Genomic DNA, 25,608 nt, shown 5'->3' on the forward strand with positions numbered 1-25,608 from the left:
TGTTCAAGTACTTTACTTCAGTCTACAGAAGATCCTCATCTAAAGCGGACATGAGCCTGTGTACTAACATATGAACCAATAATACTTTTCTTTATATTTAAAATAGAAGTTGTGACCATTTAAATATATACTAGTGTGTTGGGTTTTGAAATATCATATGACTCAAAGACTATTAACCTTATTATTAATCAGGATCTCCTGAAGATGCAGTATACTGCACTTCTTAAATTTTTCTAGTAACAAGAAAAATGTTGAGCCATTACTGCTGTGGCAATTTCTTGGGAAATTAAAAAAATAATAATAAAAATTACAAAATAATGTATATTCAAGATGCAACAGTCATTGACAATATTTAATTTTCTTCTTCCACTCTGACATTTAGGTTCCTGGGGCAAAACTGTTGGTTTACACCACTACTTTCTTATCGAAGCAGGTCTTTTTCACATACTTTAGCATCATTTGAAGTTTGTGAAAGCAGTTTTGCTGTATCCTGTGTGATGAAAGAGTAATATGTTAAGTAGTAAATAGTAAGAAAGTGATAGAATTGAACAAGTCAGATTTTCAGTGAAAGTAATTATTTATTCCTTCATTGTACTAAACAACAAGCAACTAGTGCTTGATAAACTTTGTACTACACATAAACAGCAACTTGGTACTTCATGTAGGATTTGCAGGAAGTAAACATATAAAATCCCACCTACTCCTCTGATACCAGCATCCCTTCTCCCCTCTCACCACAAGAAATACCAGGTTATGGTACACACATACTTACAATAATGTAGTCATGCCTATTATGATTTTCTTTAAAATAACAATTATTTCCAAGAAGGCATCTATGCACACTACTCAAATCAACATTATACACGTACGACAACACAATCTCACCATTGCTAGATCACACAGAAATTCCAGTTGAAGAGATTATATTTTTAAAGCTTTCCTTTCTAACGTCTTTCTTAATTTTCAAAGTAAGATGAATATTTGTGTGACACTTCCAAAGCTTCATAAAATGCACTGTTCTGAAGCTTTTAATTACTTTATTAAAAGGCAAGCTGTTGAAAGCAAATATTATATACATCTGTCACTGCCCCATTTTAGTCACCAGTTTAGATTTTTATCACTGAAATTATGAAAAAATACATCGTTCTCATTGCTAACTTTAAATGCTGAATAGTCTCTCCTGAACATTTTTTTTCTTTCTTTTAATTCAGTAATCCCTACCAACATCATATAGCAGAATTTGGCAAGAATTTTCGGGGAAAAGAGAGAACTCATCACTTAAAGTAATACAAGTTCTCTCTTTGGATATGTTCTACATTTTATTAGTAGCAATTATGTAACACTTTCTGATGAATAAAAAAAGGCAAAAATCCTCGGCTGACAATAGGCAGATTATACTTATCTGACTGCATACAGTGGTTTCAGTGAGTACACAACATCATGATATAGGCACAAGGCTGAAGTCTAGTTATGGAAGATGAATAAGTATTGCAATTGACACTCGTGGGAACATGGGTTTTCAGATTTTCAGCTTGGTTACCTACCTCAGAAGCTCTTAAATTCTAATTTTCTTGCGTAAAACACAAGCACAGGTATTTTTTCTGGTGGGGTACCTACAATTTTCATTTAGCTGTGAGTAGTGTTGGAGGAATTTCTGCATAAACATCTTACAGGCTGGGGTCTTTAGAGACGGACTGCAAGGTTGGATTGGGAAAGGATAAGGCAGAAGATTGGACACTGATTTCTTTCAGGAAAGGATCCTGGGCTTCCTCCTAATGTGATACAAGACAACTATGGAACATCTGTATCTGCATGTCTGCATCTGCCCCCTTGATGTGTTAAAGAGTGCAGCCCTTCTATACACCACGGTATTAGGAGGGAGAGAGGGATCATCGTAAGAAGTACAATTAGAAAATGTTGATGATAAAATGTATCTGGCTGCAGACTAAATTAGTGCACTTATGCAGAAAAGTGGCAAAAGGTACAACTTACATAATAACAAACACCATTGTTCTTGTTAATTGTTATTTACCATTACCTAAAGACTCACTATCTGTGTGATTTTCACATAAAGCTTGTATTACAGCTATCTCTGCATACTGTGAAAACCATTAGTAGACGTAACCCTCTGGTCCACAAAGACAACTAAACTATAAGACAGCTACAATGGTAATAAACGCTATATGACAGTCTCATAATTTTGTTTGTTAGTGTTGTTCTCAATAATCAGCATGTCTTGTTTCTTTAGGCACAATAGCTAAAAAATATAAACTGCATAAATGCAGCAAGTCTGTCAGAAAACCAGTATATAAAACTCTAAAAATGAAAAACAGACATTATCTGTTGCATTCATAGTTTAGAACACTATATGCTGTACTTTTAGGTCCGCTTATTTTATGTTCTATGTTGAGAATATTAAATGAAGCTACTATTTCAGATGCTGTATAGTACATTAAATAATTTTCTTATGGCCACTGTATTAGACAGTTACATTTAAGCAAAAAAATGTAAATCTCGTACATATCAACTAGTTTTTCCACACTGGCATAGAGTACCTTATACACACCAGTATTAAGCTAAATACAGCATTCTACTTATTACTTATTAGCATAATCATTAGTACCCTTCACTGATACTTTTTTCTTTTACTTATTTCCACATTGTTGGATAGTCTTCTGTTAAGTAGAATCTAGCCCAGAATAATGACTACAGCAACTGATGTTCAATAGTCAAAAGTGTGTCACCCTTCTTTCTCTCTCACTTTTTATATCAGTCACAAAAATGTTTAATATGTCAACAATGATGAGCACATAATATCGCAGAAATTTAGGTTAGAGCCAAGTTCATACACCTGAACAGGAAACAGACATAACTTGTAGAGTTGTCATTTATAATTCTTGTCACAGTGGACAAATCTACTTCTAATATTTGCCAAAATTGCTTAATGTCTTGTGTGACAGACATAGGTAACATTTTCTACAAAATACAAATATTACAAATCATTCACACCTGAGACACTAAAAAATTCCCACAAAATAGCTCTATTACAGTAGCAAATATACATATAATGTATTGACATTACCACAGTTAATTACAGAGAACAGTAGATATTTAAGGTGCTTGCTCATTGTTGGACTTGGCCTCAGGTAACTGTTTATGATTTGCTTTTTCTTCAGCTGAACTGGCGCTGTTATCTCCTTCTTCAGTTTCCTCAAACAGTTTTTCAGACAACTGGTCAGCCTTTAGTAATTCAACCAGTTCTCCAAAAGTGAGAGCTTGACGTTCTGGTGCAAGACGACGGAATAGGACATTAGAATTGTTTAGAGGTGCATCCAACAAAAGATCTTCAGCTGAATGAGTAGTCCCTTCAGATAGCAGTCTCACCATACAAGATTTGTGAGTTTCATCCAAAGACTGAACCAGGTCTTTCTTTGTTCGCTTCAGCTTCAATCTAGCTAGTTTACTCTCTGAAATCAAACAAACATGTCATAAGTTCAAATATTTATGTGTGTACTATACGCCACAAAGTCTTTCATAATGGTTTCCTTTTTAATTTTTGTAAATAACTTAGGTCTCCTATTGCTGAACTGTTAAATGGAAGACACAGCAATCAACATCTATTAGTTGGTAGCAATGCCACTTTTAGCAGGTGAACAGTGTGTCCATGCATGCAGGAGTTCCAGTTTTGATGGTAGACTGAATGACTTCATTTCTGCACTCTTCAAAGTAAACATATCATTCAATGTTTTTTCAACAGGGCACTTAGTGATGGAATACAGAACAAGGGAAAATTTAAGAAAATTATTATAATTATCTTTCACTGTTAGCTGGTAGGATTTGATTAACCTTGTAGCAAATGTAAGTAAATGTGCTATTAGAACTGTGTTTATGAGGGAACTGCACTAAATGTTTGTCTGCTGGCTAATGCAACAATGTTTTATAATCTTACAACACTATGGATTCTAACTTTCATTTTGTTTTCAAAAAAGCTTCAGACACTCACTCCTCTTATAGTTTTATCACCCTACTTTTATTGCTGCAGCTGTTAGAATCTAGGCAACAAAGGGCAGTAACAATGAAGAACTGAAAGTACCGCTGCAGCTGACAGCACTGTCTGCTGCACAATGGAAACTTGATGTTTGGAAATGTCAGATGCAAATGAATAATTGGTAAATAAGGAAGTAAGAAGGATGATTAACGTTTTAGGATGTGCAAAACCATATTACACTGCATAACACTTATGTACTGTTTTGTTTCAATGCAAATTACAACATATTTGTGAACATTGTAAATACACAGCAGTGCTAAAAATATTATTACGAGAGACAGTTACACATATCAATAAAAATAGTATCACAATCACAACTAGTTTGGGCATTTCATTGCATATTTAATGACTTGTACTGGATATCATTGCCAGTGGCTATAAAATGTATAGCAAGCAGGCGACTACGAACTCAGAACCAGGACTGCCTGAAAATAAATTAATAATCAGTGATAGGGTTTTGCTTTCAAGGTGCTTTTATTTGTACAGATGTTTATACTGTCATTATATGACTCTGGGTTTGTAGAGTATTATTTTGTAGTTGACTCTCTTTACAACAAATACAAATGACAGTAAAAGGAGTAAGGCCTTATACATTATCTTTGCATGTGTATAAAATATATGCTCTTAATTTTAAATTCTAGCATCTACAGGCCTTCAACATAAGCCAATAAAAATTCACTCTGCACAGTGCATCAACCGGAGCAATAATACAAACTTGACGAATGACACATTGTATTCCATCTTCGTGGTCAGCTTTGCCACATATAACACAAGTTACTTGCTTCTTAGAGATCTAAGATTTTTGACCTGAAATGTTAGCATTTATAATACCACATAGAAATGCAGTTGGAAGGTTGTATATTTTGTGCAGAGTCTACATGCTTTAATACATTCTGACAGTATTGACATGCTAAACACTATTATTTCTTCCAGATTCTACTGTCTCATTAGTAGGTGCCACAATGCAAACCATGATGAGTAACAAAATGTAACACTTTCGAGATAAGTCCTTCATAGAGAGTATGTCAGGTAGCCATAAATAATCAGTAGCGTGTCAACACCTAATATTGCCATGTTGCCAGAGCTATTTCACATATGTGAACTGTCTAACATTGATTGTCGCAAAACTCTGCTATCAGGTGGAGAATTGTAGAGTGCTAATCTATAGGTATGTGTGCACTACACAAAGGAAATGGGTATTCTCGTAACATAGTACATGTGGTGTGCACATTGGGGCTATTTAGGTTAAAAGAACCTCTCCTTAGTGTCAATACCAAATTACCTGCTAATATCAAAGATGGATTAGCCAGATTACTCTCAGAAGAGAACTTTATTCCTTGCAGATTGGGAAAAAAATGTTAATGTGATATTAGTATACTGCAGGAGCATCCATGTTAAAGGTCAGTGAATTAATATCACTTATTAAAGGTAATGAAACCCTCATAGCGTTAGCACCGATTTGGCAGAAACCTGAAGTAAATCCTAAATTCAAAAATCCTAATTTCAAATTGGAAGTTTCTTGATTATGCTATTGTAATAGGGAAAGACTTCAACTTGCTATTTATACAATGGGAGAGTCACACAATTAAAACTGGTGCTGGAAGTAGCAATTAGTGAGAAATTGTTCTGAATGTCTTGGGTGAAAATTACTTCGAGCAGAAAGAGTGCCTGCTCATGAGGGCAAAATCTTAGACCACACAGTTTGAATCAGATAATATACAGAAGGGCATCAGTTGTTATAAGGCTGTAATAACAACAATGACTACAGGTGTAATACGAAATGTTAAGAAAGGTAAGGAAAATATTTTACTTTAGTAAGATGGACAGGATACAAACTGCAGAGTATTTAAGTTGTCAATACCAAATGTTTACCTCTGAGGATGAAAATGTTTAGCACAAAGAGAAAAAGAATGAATAAATTAATTGGTTTTAAAGTACCCAACTTTGAGGGCCATTGGACCCTTCATACTGGATATGTCACAACATTGGGACATGAATTAATAAAAGAGACATGGGATTAAAGATAATAAGGTGATGCAAACATCAGGCAGAAACAGCTGTAGACTCATCACACAGTTTGTCATGGGGTGGAAGATTGGGGCCATACTGAGGGCATGGCACACACAAATCGGGGGCATAAAAACTTACCTGGGGGAAAAAAGCTCTGAGAGAGTCCTCACACTGCTGTCATAGTGTCTTTCCTAAGGTGCAATTTTGTCATAACAGCACAATACAAAAACGACTTAATCATAAGAGGTCTATTGCTAACACAGGTTATGTGGCAACAGTGCACTTCGGCATGCTGTATTGCAGCATGCTACTTGACCACAGAAGGCTTCTGACTTGCCAGCTTCTGCCAACTGAGGACTGGAGTGAGAAAGAGACAGAATGCTTCATTGTATCTGACTGATAAGAAAAATGGAATAAACAGATTTCACATAAATCACACCATTACACCTGACTAATTTCCTATCATGAAGCACATTAAATGTAGCTCTGTATTATTTTCAGAAATGTGCAGCTGACTTTGATGTCAAATATAGTACAGTTATTGGTACAGCAAAGCTAGTTAATGAAACAGGTGATCTGGCAGTGGACAAAAGCACGGTGAGTCGTTGGGCAAAGCGTGTGTCATCATCGCCGCAAGGTCAAGCAAGACTGTCTGATCTCCCGCGTGCGGGCCGGCTGTGCAAAGCTGTGACTCCTGCAATGGCGGAGCGTGCGAACACACTCGTTCGAGATGATCGACGGATCACCATCAAACAACTCAGTGCTCAACTTGACATCTCTGTTGGTAGTGCTGTCACAATTGTTCACCAGTTGGGATATTCAAAGGTTTGTTCCCGCTGGGTCCCTCGTTATCTAACCGAACACCATAAAGAGCAAAGGAGAACCATCTGTGCGGAATTGCTTGCTCGTCATGTTGCTGAGGGTGACAATTTCTTGTCAAAGATTGTTACAGGCGATGAAACATGGGTTCATCACTTCGAACCTGAAACAAAACGGCAATCAATGGAGTGGCGCCACACCCCCTCCCCTACCAAGAAAAAGTTTAAAGCCATACCCTCAGCCGGTAAAGTCATGGTTACAGTCTTCTGGGACACTGAAGGGGTTATTCTGTTCGATGTCCTTCCCCATGGTCAAACGATCAACTCTGAAGTGTATTGTGCTACTCTTCAGAAATTGAAGAAACGACTTCAGCGTGTTCGTAGGCACAAAAATCTGAACGAACTTCTCCTTCTTCATGACAACGCAAGACCTCACACAAGTCTTCGCACCCGAGAGGAGCTCACAAAAGTTCAGTGGACTGTTCTTCCTCATGCACCCTACAGCCCCGATCTCGCACCGTCGGATTTCCATATGTTTGGCCCAATGAAGGACGCAATCCGTGGGAGGCACTACGCAGATGATGAAGAAGTTATTGATGCAGTACGACGTTGGCTCCGACATCGACCAGTGGAATGGTACCGTGCAGGCATACAGGCCCTCATTTCAAGGTGGCGTAAGGCCGTAGCATTGAATGGAGATTACATTGAAAAATAGTGTTATGTAGCTAAAAGATTGGGGAATAACCTGGTGTATTTCAATGCTGAATAAAACAACCCCTGTTTCAGAAAAAAAATTTGTTGCATTACTTATTGAACTGCCCTCGTATTTTGTTTTATTTTCCATTTTTTAGAAAGTTTATACAACTTCCAGTTTATTTATACTGTAATGATATGTTTAATTTGTTTTTTTTTACAGTATTTTATATTAAAACAGTTCATTTACTATATGTGATATTTTTCAACAATGTTTCATTTTTATTAAACCTTACAAAATTTGTCAAATCTGTGAAGATGAAATGGATTAATGTAGTTTTATGTGGGAGGTGGGGGGCAGCTTTGGAAATTTTGACAGGAATGCAGGATCCCATTCGTAAAACTCGGCAAAAGACCAACCTCCACAACCAAACAGCCTCCCTCACCCACTGCACCTATGCAATAGAGTCAACAAGTAAGCTATCTAACATGAAGAGCACAAAACAATTTTTAAAAGCAATTAAAACGCATGGCACTATTAATGTTGAGTAGATGTGTCATGGGCCCTATCAGCCTTCTAGCCTTCCACTTGGGACAGCCAGAAGTCCTCCAGGGCTAAAACTGCACCAGAAAATGACGCGCCACCACTGTCTAACAGCCAGCAGGACCATAACAATGAAAGGTTCCGATGAAAGTATACATTCCATTCTGGTGGATGAAATTTAAAACCTGACTCACCACCTCGACATTATCACACAGGATTTCAGTAAGTGACTCAGTCAGTTGTGAAACACTATGCAGCAACAAAGGTGAGGCACCCAAACAGGACACAAGCAGCAACCACGGGAGTGTCTCAAGTACAACAAGGTGGGGTAGCTTGTCATGGAATAGATCAGATTGGTGTGATCAATACACAGACAACAGAGGACAGTGGACACACAGCAAGATGATCACAGGGAAAAACTGCCACAAATTCATAGACTCTTTTATAGTCTATAATTCTTTGTGACCCTGAGACTCCATTCTCTGTTTCATCCTGTCGACAGTCAGTGATATAATGTCATCTGCACGTCAGATCCTGGTGTCTTTTAATTCCAGAGCACCCTGCTAACTAGCTTCTAGCAGTGTGGCAGGCTTGTGGTTGGGGAGAACAATCTTCCCAGTAGTGGATGCAATAAGGCATAGAGGGCTTCTTCTTGCAGTGGTCATCTGCAGTTACCACATTCATACACTTAGAAGATAATGTGGCCAAATTTAATACCTTGAAGCACCACAAGGTGAGTATTGCATAGGATTTTATGTCACACAGTTTACTTTATTTGGCAATAAGTCACCCTCAGAACTCAACGTAAATGCTTTGGTGTCTACTTTGCTACTTTTAGGCCCTAATTTTGGACCAGTTGGATAAAATGGACACCACTTCTTTCTAAATTTGCATATATCACAATGCCTCACCCATTTGAAGTATATATTGACCATACTTAGATTCCTTGGGGAGGCAGGGAGATGGACAGAGGGGTAGGGGGATGGGGGGGGGGGGGAGGATTTAATTGTGACTGAGACATCACCAAGCTCGTCACAGGTTAGCAAAGGGCATGACTGATCAGGGACGCTGTTTTAATGAGCATGGATCCATCCCGTAGTTTGTTTATTAAAGTGACCTACCTGTACTTGTCTTCCATTACCTCTGTAAAAACTTTTAAGGCTTAGTATTTAAGAAGGGTTCACCATCTGTCCTGGTATAGACCACAAATCAAGGCACGTATCTCTCTCCTTTAATAGGTTGCTTTCCATTAGGATTCTTATCTAATAAAGGAAACATATTGAGGTTATATCTAACCCCAAGAACCATGGATCTTGCCGTTGGTGGAGAGGCTTGCGTGCCTCAGCAGTACAGATAGCTGTACCGTAGGTGCAACCACAACGGAGGGGTATCTGTTCAGAGGCCAGACAAATGTGGGGCAGCAGCCTTTTCAGTAGTTGCAGGGGCAACAGTCTGGATGATTGACTGATCTGGCCTTGTAACACTAACCAAAACGGCCTTGCTGTGCTGGTACTGTGAACGGCTGAAAGCAAAGGGAAACTACGGCCGTAATTTTTCCCGAGGCCATGCAGCTTTACTGTGTGGTTAAAAGATGATGGCGTCCTCTTGGGTAAAATATTCCGGAGGTAAAATAGTCCCCCATTTGGATCTCCGGGTGCGGACTACTCAGGAGGACGTCATTATCAGGAGAAAGAAAACTTGCATTCTACGGAACGGAGCGTGGAATGTCAGATCTCTTAATCGAACAGGTAGGTTAGAAAATTTAAAAAGGGAAATGGATAGGTTAAAGTTAGATATAGTAGGAATTAGTGAAGTTTGCTGGCAGGAGGAACAGGACTTCTGGTCAGGCGAATACAGAGTTATAAATACAAAATCAAATAGGGGTAATGCAGGAGTCGGTTTAATAATAAAAAAATAGGACTGCGGGTAAGCTACTACAAACAGCACAGTGAAAGCATTATTGTGGCCAAGATAGACACGAAGCCCACGCCTACTACAGTAGTACAAGTTTACATGCTAACTAGCTATGCAGATGATGAAGAAATTGAAGAAATGTATGATGAAATAAAACAAATTATTCAGATAGTGAAGGGAGACGAAAATTTAATAGTCATGGGTGACTGGAATTCGGTAGTAGGAAAAGGGAGAGAAGGAAACATAGGAGGTGAATATGGATTGAGGCTAAGAAATGAAAGAGGAAGCTGCCTGATAGAATTTTGCACAGTTGTTGTTGTTGTGGTCTTCAGTCCTGAGACTGGTTTGATGCAGCTCTCCATGCTACTCTATCCTGTGCAAGCTTCATCTCCTCCCAGTACCTACTGCAACCCACATCCTTCTGAATCTGCTCAGTGTATTCATCTCTTGGTCTGCCTCTACGATTTTTACCCTCCACGCTGCCCTCTAATACTAAATTGGTGATCCCTTGATGCCTCAGAACATGTCCGACCAACCGATCCCTTCTTCTGGTCAAGTTGTGCCACAAACTTCTCTTCTCCCCAATCCTATTCAATACTTCCTCATTAGTTATGTGATCTACCCATCTAATCTTCAGCATTCTTCTGTAGCACCACATTTCAAAAGCTTCTATTCTCTTCTTGTCCAAACTATTTACCGTCCATGTTTCACTTCCATACATGGCTACACTCCATACTAATACTTTCAGAAATGACTTCCTCACACTTAAATCTATACTCGATGTTAACAAATTTCTCTTCTTCAGAAACGCTTTCCTTGCCATTGCCAGTCTACATTTTATATCCTCTCTATTTCGACCATCATCAGTTATTTTGCTCCCCAAATAGCAAAACTCTTTTACTACTTTAAGTGCCTCATTTCCTAATCTAATTCCCTCAGCACCACCAGACTTAATTCAACTACATTCCATTATCCTTGTTTTGCTTTTGTTGATGTTCATCTTATATCCTCCTTTCAAGACGTTATCCATTCCATTCAACTGCTCTTCCAAGTCTTTTGCTGTCTCTGACAGAATTACAATGTCATTGGCGAGCCTCAAAGTTTTTATTTCTTCTCCATGAATTTTACTACCTACTCCGAATTTTTCTTTTGTTTCCTTTACTGCTTGCTCAATATACAGATTGAGTAACATCGAGGAGAGGCTACAACCCTGTCTTACTCCCTTCCCAACAACTGCTTCCCTTTCATGACCCTTGACTCTTCTAACTGCCGTCTGGTTTCTGTACAAATTATAAATAGCCTTTCGCTCCCTGTATTTTACCCCTGCCACCTTTAGAATTTGAAAGAGAGTATTCCAGTCAACATTGCCAAAAGCTTTCTCTAAGTCTACATGTTTGCACAGAGCACAACTTAATCGTAGCTAACATTTGGTTTAAGAATCATGATAGAAGGTTGTATACATGGAAGAACCCTGGAGATACTAAAAGGTATCAGATAGATTATATAATGGTAAGACAGAGATTTAGGAACCAGGTTCTAAATTGTAAGACATTTCCAGGGGCAGATGTGGACTCTGACCACAATCTATTGGTTATGAACTGTAGATTAAAACCAAAGAAACTGCAAAAAGGTGGGAATTTAAGGAGATGGGACCTGGATAAAATGAAAGAACCAGAAGTTGTACAGAGTTTCAGGGAGAGCATAAGGGAACAATTGACAGGAATGGGGGAAAGAAATACAGTAGAAGAAAAATGGGTAGCTTTGAGAGATGAAGTAGTGAAGGCAGCAGAGGATCTCGTAGGTAAAAAGACAAGGTTTAGTAGAAATCCTTGGGTAACAGAAGAAATATTGAATTTAATTGATGAAAGGAGAAAATATAAAAATGCAGTAAATGAAGCAGGCAAAAAGGAATACAAACATCTCAAAAATGAGATCGACAAGAAGTGCAAAATGGCTAAGCAGGGATGGCTAGAGGACAAATGTAAGGATGTAGAGGCTTATCTCACTAGGGGTAAGATAGATACTGCCTACAGGAAAATTAAAGAGACCTTTGGAGAAAAGAGAGCCACTTGTATGAATATCAAGAGCTCAGATAGAAACCCAGTTCTAAGCAAAGAAGGGAAAGCAGAAAGGTGGAAGGAATGTATAGAGTGTCTATACAAGGGCAATGTACTTGAGGACAATATTATGGAAATGGAAGAGGATGTAGATGAAGATGAAAGGGGAAATATGATACTGTGTGAAGAGTTTGACAAAGCACTGAAAGACCTGAGTCGAAACAAGGCCTCGGGAGTAGACAACATTCCATTAGAACTACTGGCAGCCTTGGGAGAGCCAGTCCTGACAAAACTCTACCATCTGGTGAGCAAGATACATGAGACAGGCGAAATACCCTCAGACTTCAAGAAGAATATAATAATTCCAAACCCAAAGAAAGCAGGTGTTGACAGATGTGAAAATTACCGAACTATCAGTTTAATAAGTCACGAATGCATAATACTAAAGTGAATTCTTTGCAAACGAATGGAAAAACTGGTAGAAGCCGACTTCGGGGAAGATCAGTTTGGGTTCCGTAGAAATATTAGAACACATGAGGCAATACTGACCCTACGACTTATCTTAGAAGCTAGACTAAGGAAAGGCAAACCTACATTTCTAGCATTTGTAGACTTAGAGAAAGCTTTTGACAATGTTGACTGGAATACTCTCTTTCAAATTCTGAAGGTAGCAGGAGTAAAATACAGGGAGGGAAAGGCTATTTACAATTTGTACAGAAACCAGATGGCAGTTATAAGAGTCGAGGGACACGAAAGGGAAGCAGTGGTTGGGAAGGGAGTGAGACAGGGTTGTAGCCTCTCCCCAATGTTATTCAATCTGTATATTGAGCAAGCAGTAAAGGAAACAAAAGAAAATTTCGGAGTAGGTATTAAAATCCATGGAGAAGAAATAAAAACTTTGAGGTTCGCCGATGACATTGTAATTCTGTCAGAGACAGCAAAGGACTTGGAAGAACAGTTGAATGGAATGGACAGTGTCTTGAAAGGAGGATATAAGATGAACATCAACAAAAACAAAACGAGGATAATGGAATGTAGTCGAATTAAGTCGGGTGATGTGGAGGGTATTAGATTAGGAAATGAGACACTTAAAGTAGTAAAGGAGTTTTGCTATTTGGGGAGCAAAATAACTGATGATGGTCGAAGTAGAGAGGATATAAAATGTAGACTAGCAATGGCAAGGAAAGCGTTTCTGAAGAAGAGAAATTTGTTAACATCGAGTATAGATTTAAGTGCGAGGAAGTCATTTCTGAAAGTATTTGTATGGTGTGTAGCCATGTATGGAAGTGAAACATGGACGGTAAATAGTTTGGACAAGAAGAGAATAGAAGCTTTCGAAATGTGGTGCTACAGAAGAATGCTGAAGATTAGATGGGTAGATCACATAACTAATGAGGAAGTATTGAATAGGATTGGGGAGAAGAGAAGTTTGTGGCACAACTTGACCAGAAGAAGGGATCGGTTGGTCGGACATGTTCTGAGGCATCAAGGGATCACCAATTTAGTACTGGAGGGCAGCGTGGAGGGTAAAAATCGTAGAGGGAGACCAAGACATGAATACACTAAGCAGATTCAGAAGGATGTAGGTTGCAGTAGGTACTGGGAGATGAAGAAGCTTGCACAGGATAGAGCAGCATGGAGAGCTGCATCAAACCAGTCTCAGGACTGAAGACCACCACCACCACAACAACAACAACAACAACAACATCTATCTGTCTTAAAGTAACACTATTGCTCTGATGAGACTGCTGGGCAAACGCAGCTACCACTGTGGTTCAGTTTGATTCTGTTCATTGTGATTAGTTAATTCATCACCCACCCACTCGACCAGGAACTCTCCACATAGGTGCCACTTCACATAAACAATTTGCCACTGGCATGGATGTCAGTGCCTAGATTGCTTGTGCCCCAGAAAGTTACACACATTCTCCTGGAGTGCAGGTACCAACAGTGTATTCCCTGCATAGTCAGGACACCACTACCATGCATATATCAGGTGGCGTACTCCTCTATCCGCCTTCTGCCTGAGTGTTGGAGTGACATTCCCTACATAGTCTGCCCTACTGAAAATTTTTGAAAATAAAGTGGAAGTCAAACCCATTAACAGGCCCTTTGTAGATACTGATAATCCGAAAGAGGTGCAGGATTTAATAGAAAGAAAAGAAAACTGAGTAACTGTAAGCAGAAACTGGTGGTACGCCTGAGCTGACATTAACATCACTTGTTTGTGAATCCGCAACGAAAAATCAATTTTTTGTTTTTCATCTTACACCAAAGTTTAACGTGTTTTGAACAAATTCATAGTCAAAAGAATTGAATTGGACACCAGGAAGTTGTTTAAAAACCAACTTGAAAATCCCTTGGTGTGTGGCCACACACGTTTCCGGTGCTTCCACATGTCAAATGTCGTCTTTGGACCCCCACTGGAGTTAGATATACTCTACATCTACATTTACATCTATATCTACATGGACACTCTGCAAATCACATTTAAGTTCCTGTCACAGGGTTCATCAAGCAACCTACACAATAATTCTCTGTTATTCCTATCTCATACAGCACGCGGAAAAACAAACACCTTTATCTTTTGGTGCGAGCTCTCATTTCCCTTATTTTATTATGGTGATCATTTCTCCCTATGTAGGCTGGCATCAACATAATATTTTCACTTTCAGAGGAGAAAGTTGGTGATTGAAATTTCATCAGAAGATTCTGCTGCAACGAAAAATGCCTTTGTTTTAATTATGTTCACCCCAAATCCGGTATCATTTCAGTAACACTCTCTCCCTTATTTCACGATAGTACAAAACATGCTCCCCTTTCTTGAGCTTTCTCAGTGTACTCCGTCAATCCTATCTGGCAAGGATCCCACACCATGCAGCTTTAGTCCAAAAGAGGATGGAAAAGCATGGTGTAGGCAGTCTCTTTAGTAGATCTGTTACATTTTCTAAGTGGCCTGCCAATAAAATGCAGTCTTTGGTTAGACTTCTCCACAACATTTTCTATTTGTTCCTTCCAATTTAAGTTGTTCTTAATCATAATTCCTAGATATTTAGTTGATTGATTTATTGTGAACCTAAGTTTAATGGATTCCTTTTGGCACTCCTGTGGATGACCTCACACTTTTCGTTACTTGGGATCAAATGCCAATTTTTGTGCCATACAGATATCTTTTCTAAATCATTTTTCAATTTGTTTTGATCTTCCAATGACTTTACTAGTCAAAAAATGACAGCATCGCCTGCAAACAACCTAAGACAGATGCTCAGCCTGTCTCCTAAATCATTTAAATAGATAATAATACGAGAAGCAAAGCTGCCACTCACCATATAGAGGAGATGCAGAGTCACAGATAGGCACAACAACAACAAAAAAAAACTCTCACAATTATAGCTTTTGGCTGCTAAGGCCTGCGGGTCACACAAACGCAACTCACACACACAATTGCTGTCTCAGGCAACTGAAACCACTCTACAAGCAGCAGCACAAGTGCATGATTGGAGTGGCGACTGTGTGGGGGTAAGGAGGAGGCTGGAGTGGGAAGGAGGAGGGATAGAATGGTGGAGGTGGCAGACAGCATAGTGCTGCAGGTTAGACAGAAGGCAGGGAGAGGTGGGGGGGGGGGGGGGGGGGTCAGTGAAGAAGGAGAGAAATAAAAAGACTGGGTGTGATGGTGGAATGACGGCTACATAGTTCTGGAATGGGAACAGGAAAGGGGCTGGATGTGGGAACAGGAAAGGGGCTCTATGGGTGAGGACAGTGACTAATGAAGGTTGAGGCCAGGAGGATTACGGGAACGTAAGATATATTGCAGGGAAAGTTCCCACCTGCACAATTCAGACAAGCCGGTGTTGGTGAGAAGGATCAATATGGCACAGGCTGTGAAGTAGTCATTGAAATGAAGGATATGTTTTGCAGCTAGTTCAGCAACAGGGTTGTCCCCTTGTTTCTTGGCCACAGTTTGTGGGTGGCCATTCATGGGGACAGACAGCTTGTTGGTTGTCAAGGCTACATAGAATGCAGCACAGTGGTTGCAGCTTAGCTTGTAGACCACATGAGTGGTTTCACAGATGGCCTGCCTTTGATGGGATCGATATAGGTGATGTTAGTGACCGGACTGGAGTAGGTGATGGTGGGAGGATGTATGGGACAGGTATGAGCCACTGGGAGCAGCAGATGGATGAGTATATTGTGTAGGTTCGGAGGATGGCAGAATATCACTGTGGGAGGGGTGGGAAGGAGAGTGGCCAGAACATTTCTCATTTCAGGGCATGACAAGACATAATCGAAACCCTGCCAGAGAATGTAAACTGACAATTGGGTAAGGTTAAGGAATGTGTGTGAGGCGTGCGTTGTCCTTTAAGATTTTAAATAGTTTCTTTCCTCACAAGCAGATCCACAAGTACACATGTAAGAGTTCTTCCAGAAATATCAGATCAATAACAGACCATATTTTTGCAAAGAAAACTTCCAGTGTAAGAACAAATGATGATAGAGTCTACAGGGGCACAGAAAGTGGCTCAGACCATATCCTGTTAGGTGCAAATATGATAGTAACATCCACGGCCCAAAGACAAATTAAAGAGGAAAATATTCCCACAAGAGCAGCGGACACTATGAAATACAACTTAGATAGCTCAAAACAAGAGTCTGTACAATATCTTTATAAATTATGGTTGTCTAACAAAGTGAGGCACTTACAAGAAGGAGTAGTGGAGCATATGTATCAAGGAATTAGAAAATGCATACAAGAAACAAAATTTGAAGCACTGGAGAAGCAAGAAGAAAAACTTGTGGCTTCCACAATGGTGGGCTCAAACCATCGAAGAAAAAGTAAATCTAAAAATAATGTTCTATAATAATCGGCTGAGAATACGGCACAAATATGATTGACATTTGTATGTGAGAATGAATAGAGAAGTAAAAAAGGACATCTGCAAGAGGAAAAATCAATGCATGGGTGGCACAAAAATGGCGGCAGCATGGAAAATGGTTGCAGGGCCAAGGAAAGAAGTAAAAGAAAGAGCAACCTCCCGATCATGAGTTTGACAGAGGAGGGGAAGCACTTTAAAGGCCTACTAAAAAAACAAAGGACAAAGTACAGGAGAACCAGAATGGTGAAGAGGTAGAGAAAATAACTACAAAAGAGGTACAGAAGGCAGTTACACAGATGAAGATTGGGAAATCACCAGGGCCTGTAAATGCACCAACAGAATTAGTGAGGTATCACCCAAACATTCTATATGAGTATCCAAGCAAGTTACTTAATAAATGTGTCTGGTATGGGGAGCAAATTCCAGCAGATTGGAACTTGGTGTATCTAGCCCCCCCAACATAAAAAAGCAAGCAAGAAAGTGAATAGCACCTATATTTTCAATTAGCAGGCTGCATGGGAGGATTGTAAAATCAAGTATGGAGAAGTATGTAAAAGAAGTTGAAGAATGAAATGGCTTTAGAGGAGATAGATCATGTAGATAATGTCTTTACTCTAAGACAGACCATGGAAGAGAGATTGAAAAGGAATCTAAGCAGTCATTCGTTCTTCATAGATCTTGAGAAACCACACAACACAGTGCCACTAAAGCTATTGTTTAAGATGCTTTGATCAGGGGAATTGCCAAAAATTTCTGTAAGAAGTACTATAAATCGCAACAAGTTGGCAGAATGTGTCATAAAAGTGGGGAAAGAAATTTTTGAATAGGCCTTCAGAGTAACTGCGGACTGAAACAACGAGGCTGTCTGTCTCCCACACTCTTTAAGATGTATGTGCAGAAGGCACTGGTCTATGGTATAGAAAGTGCAAGAGCTTGGGGACTGAAGTAGGAAGTCAGAGTATGCACGCACTTTCCTATGCTGTTGGCCTGGTTATTGCAGCAAACGGTGAGGAGGATATATCTTACATGCTTAGGAAGTTCTTGGAAAAGTATAAAAAGTGGAGTTTGAAAATTAATTCTGAAATGATAGAATATCTACGTCGTGTAGAAGAGGGAAGTAAGAGGGTGGCTTGAAAAATTCTTAGAATCTTCACAAGAGGGCAGTGCTATGCAATGAGTTGTTCACGTGATATTCACTGGACTGTTGCCTGTAAACACGTGTCACGCCAGTGCTCTTGGAAGACAGCTGTGGCAGTGACATGGCTCTGTTGTTGTCGCATAGTGATTTGCGAAGACGGGGGGGGGGGGGGGGGGGGGGGGGGGGGGGGGGGGGGGGGAATCGAGATTCGAGCAGTGATCAAGTACTTCATAAAGAAAGGTATGAAAATGAAGGACATTCACACAGATTTGCCAAATACACTGGAGGATTGTGCTCCTTCATATTCAACTGTTCCCATGTGGACAAATGAATTTAAATTTGGTCGGGAGAACTCAGATGATGATCTGCGCAAAGGTTGGCCAAATTTAACTGAAGAATTGGAAATGAAAAAAAATATCTGCAAGATGGGTGCCACGACTCTTGACGCTGGATCAAAAATGCGTGAGAATTGACATGGCAAAATTACACAAACTAAGGTATGAATTTTTGCCACACCTGCCTTACTCATCTGATATGGCTCCGTCAGACTTCATCTCTCCAAAACTGAATATTTTTCTTGGTGGACGACGATTCACTTCAAACAAAGAATTGATAGCTGAGTCAACAACTATTTTGCAGGCCTGGAGGAAACACATTTTCTCTACAAAAAGACCTACCATGAAAAATAAAAAAGTTTCTATGATGTGAGTACTTTTTTTCTAAAGTGTGTAAAGAGTTTAACTACCTGGGTAGTATACTTTCATGCGATGGACTGGGCGACAGAGATGCTTAACAATGGATCAAGCAGTGAAGGGCAGCTACACAAAATCCTGTGCTCTGGCCCTCAAAAATGAGTCTAGATATTAAAAAGCATTTACACAAATCCATTGTGGAACCAATAATAAACTACAGCAGTGAGTGCTGGGCAATCAGAGAAAGAAATACAAAGAACTTTTGAAATGAACCACTTAAGGAAAGCATGAAGATTTTCCCAACTTGACCACATAAGAAATGAGGCAATAAGAAAAAGGATGCACACTCATTACTGTATTACAGACAGAATTGAAGAAAGACCACTGGGATGGTTTTGGCATGTCAAAAGAATGGATGAAGACAGATGGTCCAAGAGAGAATTTTCATGGAGAAGAGGAGGAAGACCACAGAAAGTGTGGCTAAAGACTATCCAGGCGGGGAGGGGGAGCGATAGTATGGTGGGAGTGGCGGACAGTGAAGTGTTGCAGTTTAGACGGTGGGCAGGAGAGAAGGTGTGAAGGGGGGAAGGGTAAGTAGCAGAAAGGAGATAATCATCATCATCATCTTGGACAGTTTCCAGCCACTGGCTGGGTCTTTCGGGAACACAAGCCTCTCCATCGTGTTCTGTCTTTCCACCATTCCCCCTCTTCCACCTTCGTCCAGTTCTCTCCTCTTCTCATCACACATTCCTTCACTCCCTTCACCCATCTATCCCTTGGTCTTCCTCTGGGCCTCATCCCCTCCAGTTGCAGATCAAACATCCTCTTTGGAATTCTTCCCTCATCCATTCCCTTCATGTGTCCATACCACTGCAGTCTTGATTTTTCTATCCTGTCCTGTACTGGTTCCTCCTTTAGTCTTTCCCTCACATACACATTTCGCAATCTGTCTCGTCTTGTTACACCCAACCTGCTCCTCTGGAACTGCATTTCACTAGCCTGTATTCTACTTTCATCGCTTTTGTGCATTACCCATGTCTCACTTCCGTATGCCAATATGGGGACAAAGTAGGTTCGGTATATAATTCCCTTGGATTTCTGTGGCACCTCCTTGCTCCAAATAAGCCCCCTAATACATTTGTAGAACTGCCCTGCTTTTCTGCACCTTTCATTTATTTCCATTGCGTTTCCCCCCTTACTTTCAATCACGCTTCCCAGGTACTTGAAGTTCTCTACCACTTGTAGTTTTTCCCCTCCACAAGTTATATCCACATTTGGCCTATTCTTCTTCCTTGTTGTGACGATTATTTCACTTTTCTTTGCAGAGAAATGCATTCCATATTGTGCTGCCGTTGCCTCCCATGCATCTAACTGCTCTTGCACCTCCTTCTCACAATTTCCCCATAACATCAGGTCATCGGCAAAAAGCACTGCTTTCATTTTATGATCTCCAATTGCATCTGATACTTGCTGTAGGATTTCATCCATAACAATAATAAACAATAAAGGCGAAAGTGCACTTCCCTGTCGCAGCCCATTTTCCAGCTTGAACCATGCAGTACGTTCCCTCCCCACTTTCACACAACTCTCACTTCCCTCATACATTTTTCTGACTTTTCGTGTTATCTCTTCATCTATTCCTTTTGCGTTCAGCACATCCCAGAGCTTGTCTCTACAGATACTGTCATAAGCCTTCTCAATATCCAAAAAGGCCATGATTAAGTCCTTCCCGTACTCATAGTGCCTCTCCTGCAGTTGCCTTACCGCAGATATGAGGTCCGTTGTTGATCTTCCCGGTCTGAAACCGTACTGCTCCTCTTGCAGTCTACTTTCAATACTGCTTCTTATTCTCTTCTCCAGGATCTTTTCATAGATTTTTCCACAGTGGCATAGCAGGGTGATTCCTCTGTAGTTCTCACATCTCCTTTTATCCCCTTTCTTGAAGATCGGGACTATAATTCCTTTCTTCCAATCCTCAGGAATTCTGTTCTCCTTCCACACCACCCTCAGCACTCTGTATAGCCACTGGGTTCCTACTTCTCCTGCTGCTCGTATCATATCCACTGTTACTTCGTCCCAACCTGGTGCCTTGCCCCCTTTCATCCTCTTTATGGCTTCTTCCACTTCATTCCAAGTTAGATCATCAATTTCCCCACTATTATAATCGTCTGCTGCCTTCCTTTAGATCCGTTCCGTGATCCGAGGCATGTTCCCTTTTTAAAAGCAGTTGAATTATCCACTACTGGCTTGCTAGGCCTATCGCAGCTTCACCAGAGCCCCGTTAGCCATCACGTTTCAGGGTTCCCATAGGGCCTAAGCATTCAACAGATCTTCAAAGTACTCCTTCCAAATCTTTTTGAGCTCATGCATTTCCTCCACAACTCTTCCATTATTATCCATGATCCTCAGGCACTCACTTCTGTCGTTCCTCTTATTTCTTACCATGGTGTAAAGTACTTTTTTGTTCCCTTCACTGTCCTCTTCTAACATTCTTGTCCGTTTTTCCAACCACTTCTTCTTCTCCGCCCTTACTATGGTCTGTGCCGCTTTCTTGCTTTCCTTATATTTTACCCTAGCTTCCTCTGTTTGGGTCTGGAACCATTCTCTGAAGGCTTTGTTCTTTCGAAGTACTGCCTCTTTACATATGTTGTTCCACCATGGGGTTTCCCTACTTCTCCTCTTTGTGCTAGTTCTTCCGCACACAGTCTCAGCTGCCTCAACTAGAGCCCTCTTAAAATCTCCCCATTCTTCTTCCACTGTTCTCTGATCTTCCTTTGGCAGCTTCTTCCTGATCAGTGTCTGGTACTGGGTCCTCCGTTCATCCTCTTTCAGCATCCATGTCTTCAACCTTTTCTCCTGTATTTCTGTTGCCCTCCTATCTTTTTTCTTTCTCAGGGTGGCTACCAACAGCCGATGGTCACTGTCTAAGGCCTCAGATGGAATGACCTTAACATCTGTGAGGCTGCTCATCATCTGCCTATCCACTAGTATACAGTCTACTACTGAAGTTTGGGACCAGTCCCCACTGTACCAAGTTATTTTGTGACTACTTCTCTTCTTGTACCAGGAGTTTGCAATCGCCAGCCCATTCCTCTTGCAGAATTCCAGCAACAATTTTCCTTCTCTATTTCGGTTCCCCAGCCCTCTGGTCCCATTATCTCCTCGAATCCTTTCCTGTCTGTGTCAACATGTGCATTGAGGTCCCCTATTGTAATCTGATTTCCTCCATTTAGCTGCTTTTGCATGTCATCTTCAAATTCCTCCTCCTTTTTTGTACACCCCACCTGTGGGGCATATGCTTGGATGATTTCAATGCTTTTTCCTTTCACCCGTACTCTGGCTTTTATCATTCGATCATTGATACCTTCCACCTCCTCCTGCAGGCCCTCTCTAACCACTATTGCCACTCCATTTCTTCCCCTCTCATTCCCTATCCAGTACAGTTTACATCCTTTACTTAGCGGTTTTTCACCAACTCCTCTCCACCTAGTCTCAGCAAGTCCCAAGATGTCCAATTTCCTCCTTTCCATCATTTCTACAATTTCTTCTAACTTCCCAGTTAGAGTCCTTACGTTTAGGGAGCCCAGTCGTAAACCATCTCGTAATCCTTTTCCATTGCTTGGTCGGTTTCCTTTAGATCCGTTCCGTGATCCGAGGCATGTTCCCTTTTTAAAAGCAGTTGAATTATCCACTACTGGCTTGCTAGGCCTATCGCAGCTTCACCAGAGCCCCGTTAGCCATCACGTTTCAGGGTTCCCATAGGGCCTTCTCAGCTACTGTAGCGGTCCTGGGGCACACGAAGTCCCCGCTGTACATCGCCCCTATAGGAAGTCCCCTACTTTGTGCCGTTGCCCATCTCCCATGACTTGGACGAGGGGTTGGACTTATGGGAGACAGAAAGGAGATAAATAAAATTAAATTGAAAGACTGGGTGTGACAGTGAAATGATGGCTGGAATGGGAACAGGGAGGGGGCTGGATGGGTGAAGACAGTGATTCATGAAGGTTGAGGCCAGGGAATGTATGATGTATTGCAGGGAAAGTTCCCACCTGTGCAATTCAGAAAAGCTAGTGTTGGTGGGAAGGATCCATATGGCACAGGCTGTGAAGCAGTCATTGAGATGAGGGGTATCATGTTTGGCAGTGTGTTCAGCTACAGGGTGGTCCACTTGTTTTATGGCCAAGGTTTGTCGGTGGCCGTTCATGTGGACAGACAGCTTATTGGTTGTCATGCCTACATAGAATGCAGCATAGTGCTTGCAGCTTAGCTTGTAGATCACATGACTGGTTTCACAGGTAGCCCTGCCTTTGATGCGATAGGTAATGTTAATGACCGGACTGGAGTAGGTGGTGCTAGGAAGATGTATGGGACAGGTCTTGCATCTAGGTCTATTACAGGGGTATGAGCCATGAGGTGAGGGATTGGGAGCAGGGGTTGTGTAAGGATGGACGAGTATATTGTGTAGGTTCGGTGGACAGCGGAATACCATGGTAGGAGGGGTGGGAAGGGTAGTGGGTAGGACATTTCTCATTACTGGGCACAACAAGATGTTATCGAAACCCAGGCGGAGAATGTAATTCAGTTGCTCCAGTCCCAGATGGTACTGAGTTATGAGGGAAATGCTTCTCTGTGGCCAGACTGTGGGAGTTTGGGAGGTGGTGGGAGACTGGAAAGATAAGGCACGGATTTTTTATTTTATTTTATTTATTTATTTATTTTTTTTTTTTTTTTTTTTTTACAGGGATGGGAGGCTAATTACGGTCAGTGAAGGCTTCAATGAGACCCTCGGTATGTTTAGAGAGGGACTGCTCATCACTGGAGATGCGATGACCATGGGTGGCTAGGCTGTACAGAAGGGACTTCTTGGTATGAAGTGGGTGGCAGCTGTCGAAGTGGAGGTATTGCTGGTGATTGGTAGGTTTGATATGGATGGAGGTACTGATGTAGCCATCTCTGGGGCGGAGGTCAACATCTAGGAATGTGGCTTGTTGGGTTGAGTTCGACCAGGTGAAGCAGGTTCTGGAGGAATGTGAATAAAGTATCCTCTCCTTCAATCCAGATAGCAAAGATGTCATCAATGAATCTGAACCAGGTGAGGGGTTTAGGATTCTGGGTTTTTCGGAAGGATTCCTCTAGAAGGCCCATGAATAGGTTAGCATAGTATGGTGCCATGCAGGTACCCATAGCCGTACCGTGGATTTGTTTGTAGGTAATGCCTTCAAAGGAGAAGTAATTGTGGGTGAGGATATAGTTGGGCATGGGGACTAGGAAGGAGGTTGTTGGTTTGGAATCCATAGGGAGTCTGAGATTTTCTCAGTGGGGGCACAGTAACCGGCCACAATGGGGCGTTCTGGGTCATTGGGTTTATGGACTTTAGGAAGCATGTAGAAGGTGGAAGTGCAGGGAGTGGAGCAACACCACCACAAAATGCTCTCCATCCTGCTCACTTCCTACTCCCACCTCAGAGTACCACTGTCCACCACTTCTACAACAAGCTCCAAACCTCCCCCAAGCCCCCTCATAGCCGACAATACTTGCCTCGCAGACCTACTACACTTACCCCATCCTCCGAAACTCCCTCTCACCACCATACAGAACTCAAATCCTAAACAGACCCGCAACACAGTCATGAACCTTTCCTCCAGAAGCCTTATTCCTACAGAAATATCAGTCCTTTCCAAAGGCATCACCTTTTGCCCCACTCCCAACTTCAACCATGCAGCACTAGTTAAAGGCCTGCTCTCCTTCTCCCGGTCCATACAGTGGAAATACTTTTTCGCCACCAACCCGACCAATCAGACTCAACCAAAGACCAACATTGAACCTTGCCTAACTCAGTTCACTCTTCCATCCAACCGTGATCCACCCCCACTGCCTCCAAACCACCCCCTGTTAACTTTCCCTAATTTCTTATCCTCGAACCTTGCCTTCCCCAAATCTCTCAACATGCACACTAAGCTCACATCCGCAGAAAGAACCACAGTCCACCATCTAAAAACTGATCCCCATCTTATAATCCTACCTGCAGACAAAGGCTTCATCACCATAGTTTTGAATCACAAGGATTACGTGGCAGAGGGACTCCGTCAGCTGTCAGATACTTCCACCTACAAACCATACCACAGTGATCCAGCAATCCAGCAGGATCTCCAATCACTACTCAAATCCTTAGGCCCATCCCAGAACCTCTCCCCAGAGTCCATTTCTCTATTTACCCCTACCACTCCTCGCACTCCCACCTTCTACATGCTTCCTAAAGTCCATAAACCCAATCACCCAGGACTCCGCATTGTGGCTGGTTACTGTGCCCCCACTGAGAGAATCTCTGTTCTTGCAGACCAACACCTTCAACCCATTACCCGGAACCTATCCTCCTCTATAAAAGATACCAACCATTTCCTCGACCAACTCTCCACAGTTCCTCTCCCTTTACCACAGGGTTCCCTGCTCGTCACCATTGATGCCACCTCCCTGTACACTAACATTCCTAATGACCATGGCCTTACTGCTATCTAACACTTCCTTTCCAGACGCCCCATGGATTCCAAACCAACAACCTCCTTCCTAGTCTCCATGACCAACTAAATCCTCACCCACAATTACTTCTCCTTTGAAGGCATTACCTACAAACAAATCCACGGTACGGCTATGGGCACCCTCACGGCACCATCCTATGCTAACCTATTCATGGGCCATCTAGAGGAATCCTTCCGAAAAACCCAGAATCCTAAACCCCTCACCTGGTTCAGATTCACTGATGACATCTTTGCTATCTGGATTGAAGGAGAGGACATCTTATTCACATTCCTCCAGAACCTCA

The 25,608-nt window shown here is 41.3% G+C and overlaps 1 protein-coding gene across 1 annotated transcript in view; it reads right to left on the reverse strand.

The window, feature by feature from the left end:
- Window positions 1–558: 558 nt before the first annotated feature.
- Window positions 559–25,608, reverse strand: part of LOC126091932 (uncharacterized) — a 41,279-nt gene continuing 16,229 nt past the window's right edge. Inside the window, exon 2 of the mRNA XM_049907254.1 lies at window positions 559–3,467. Within this exon, the coding sequence (XP_049763211.1) occupies window positions 3,112–3,467 (356 nt within the window). The 3' untranslated portion in view covers window positions 559–3,111. The remainder of the gene's footprint in view (window positions 3,468–25,608) is intronic.

Source organism: Schistocerca cancellata, chromosome 7 (genome assembly GCF_023864275.1).
Source record: "Schistocerca cancellata isolate TAMUIC-IGC-003103 chromosome 7, iqSchCanc2.1, whole genome shotgun sequence".
Taxonomy (NCBI): Eukaryota; Metazoa; Arthropoda; class Insecta; order Orthoptera; family Acrididae; genus Schistocerca; species Schistocerca cancellata.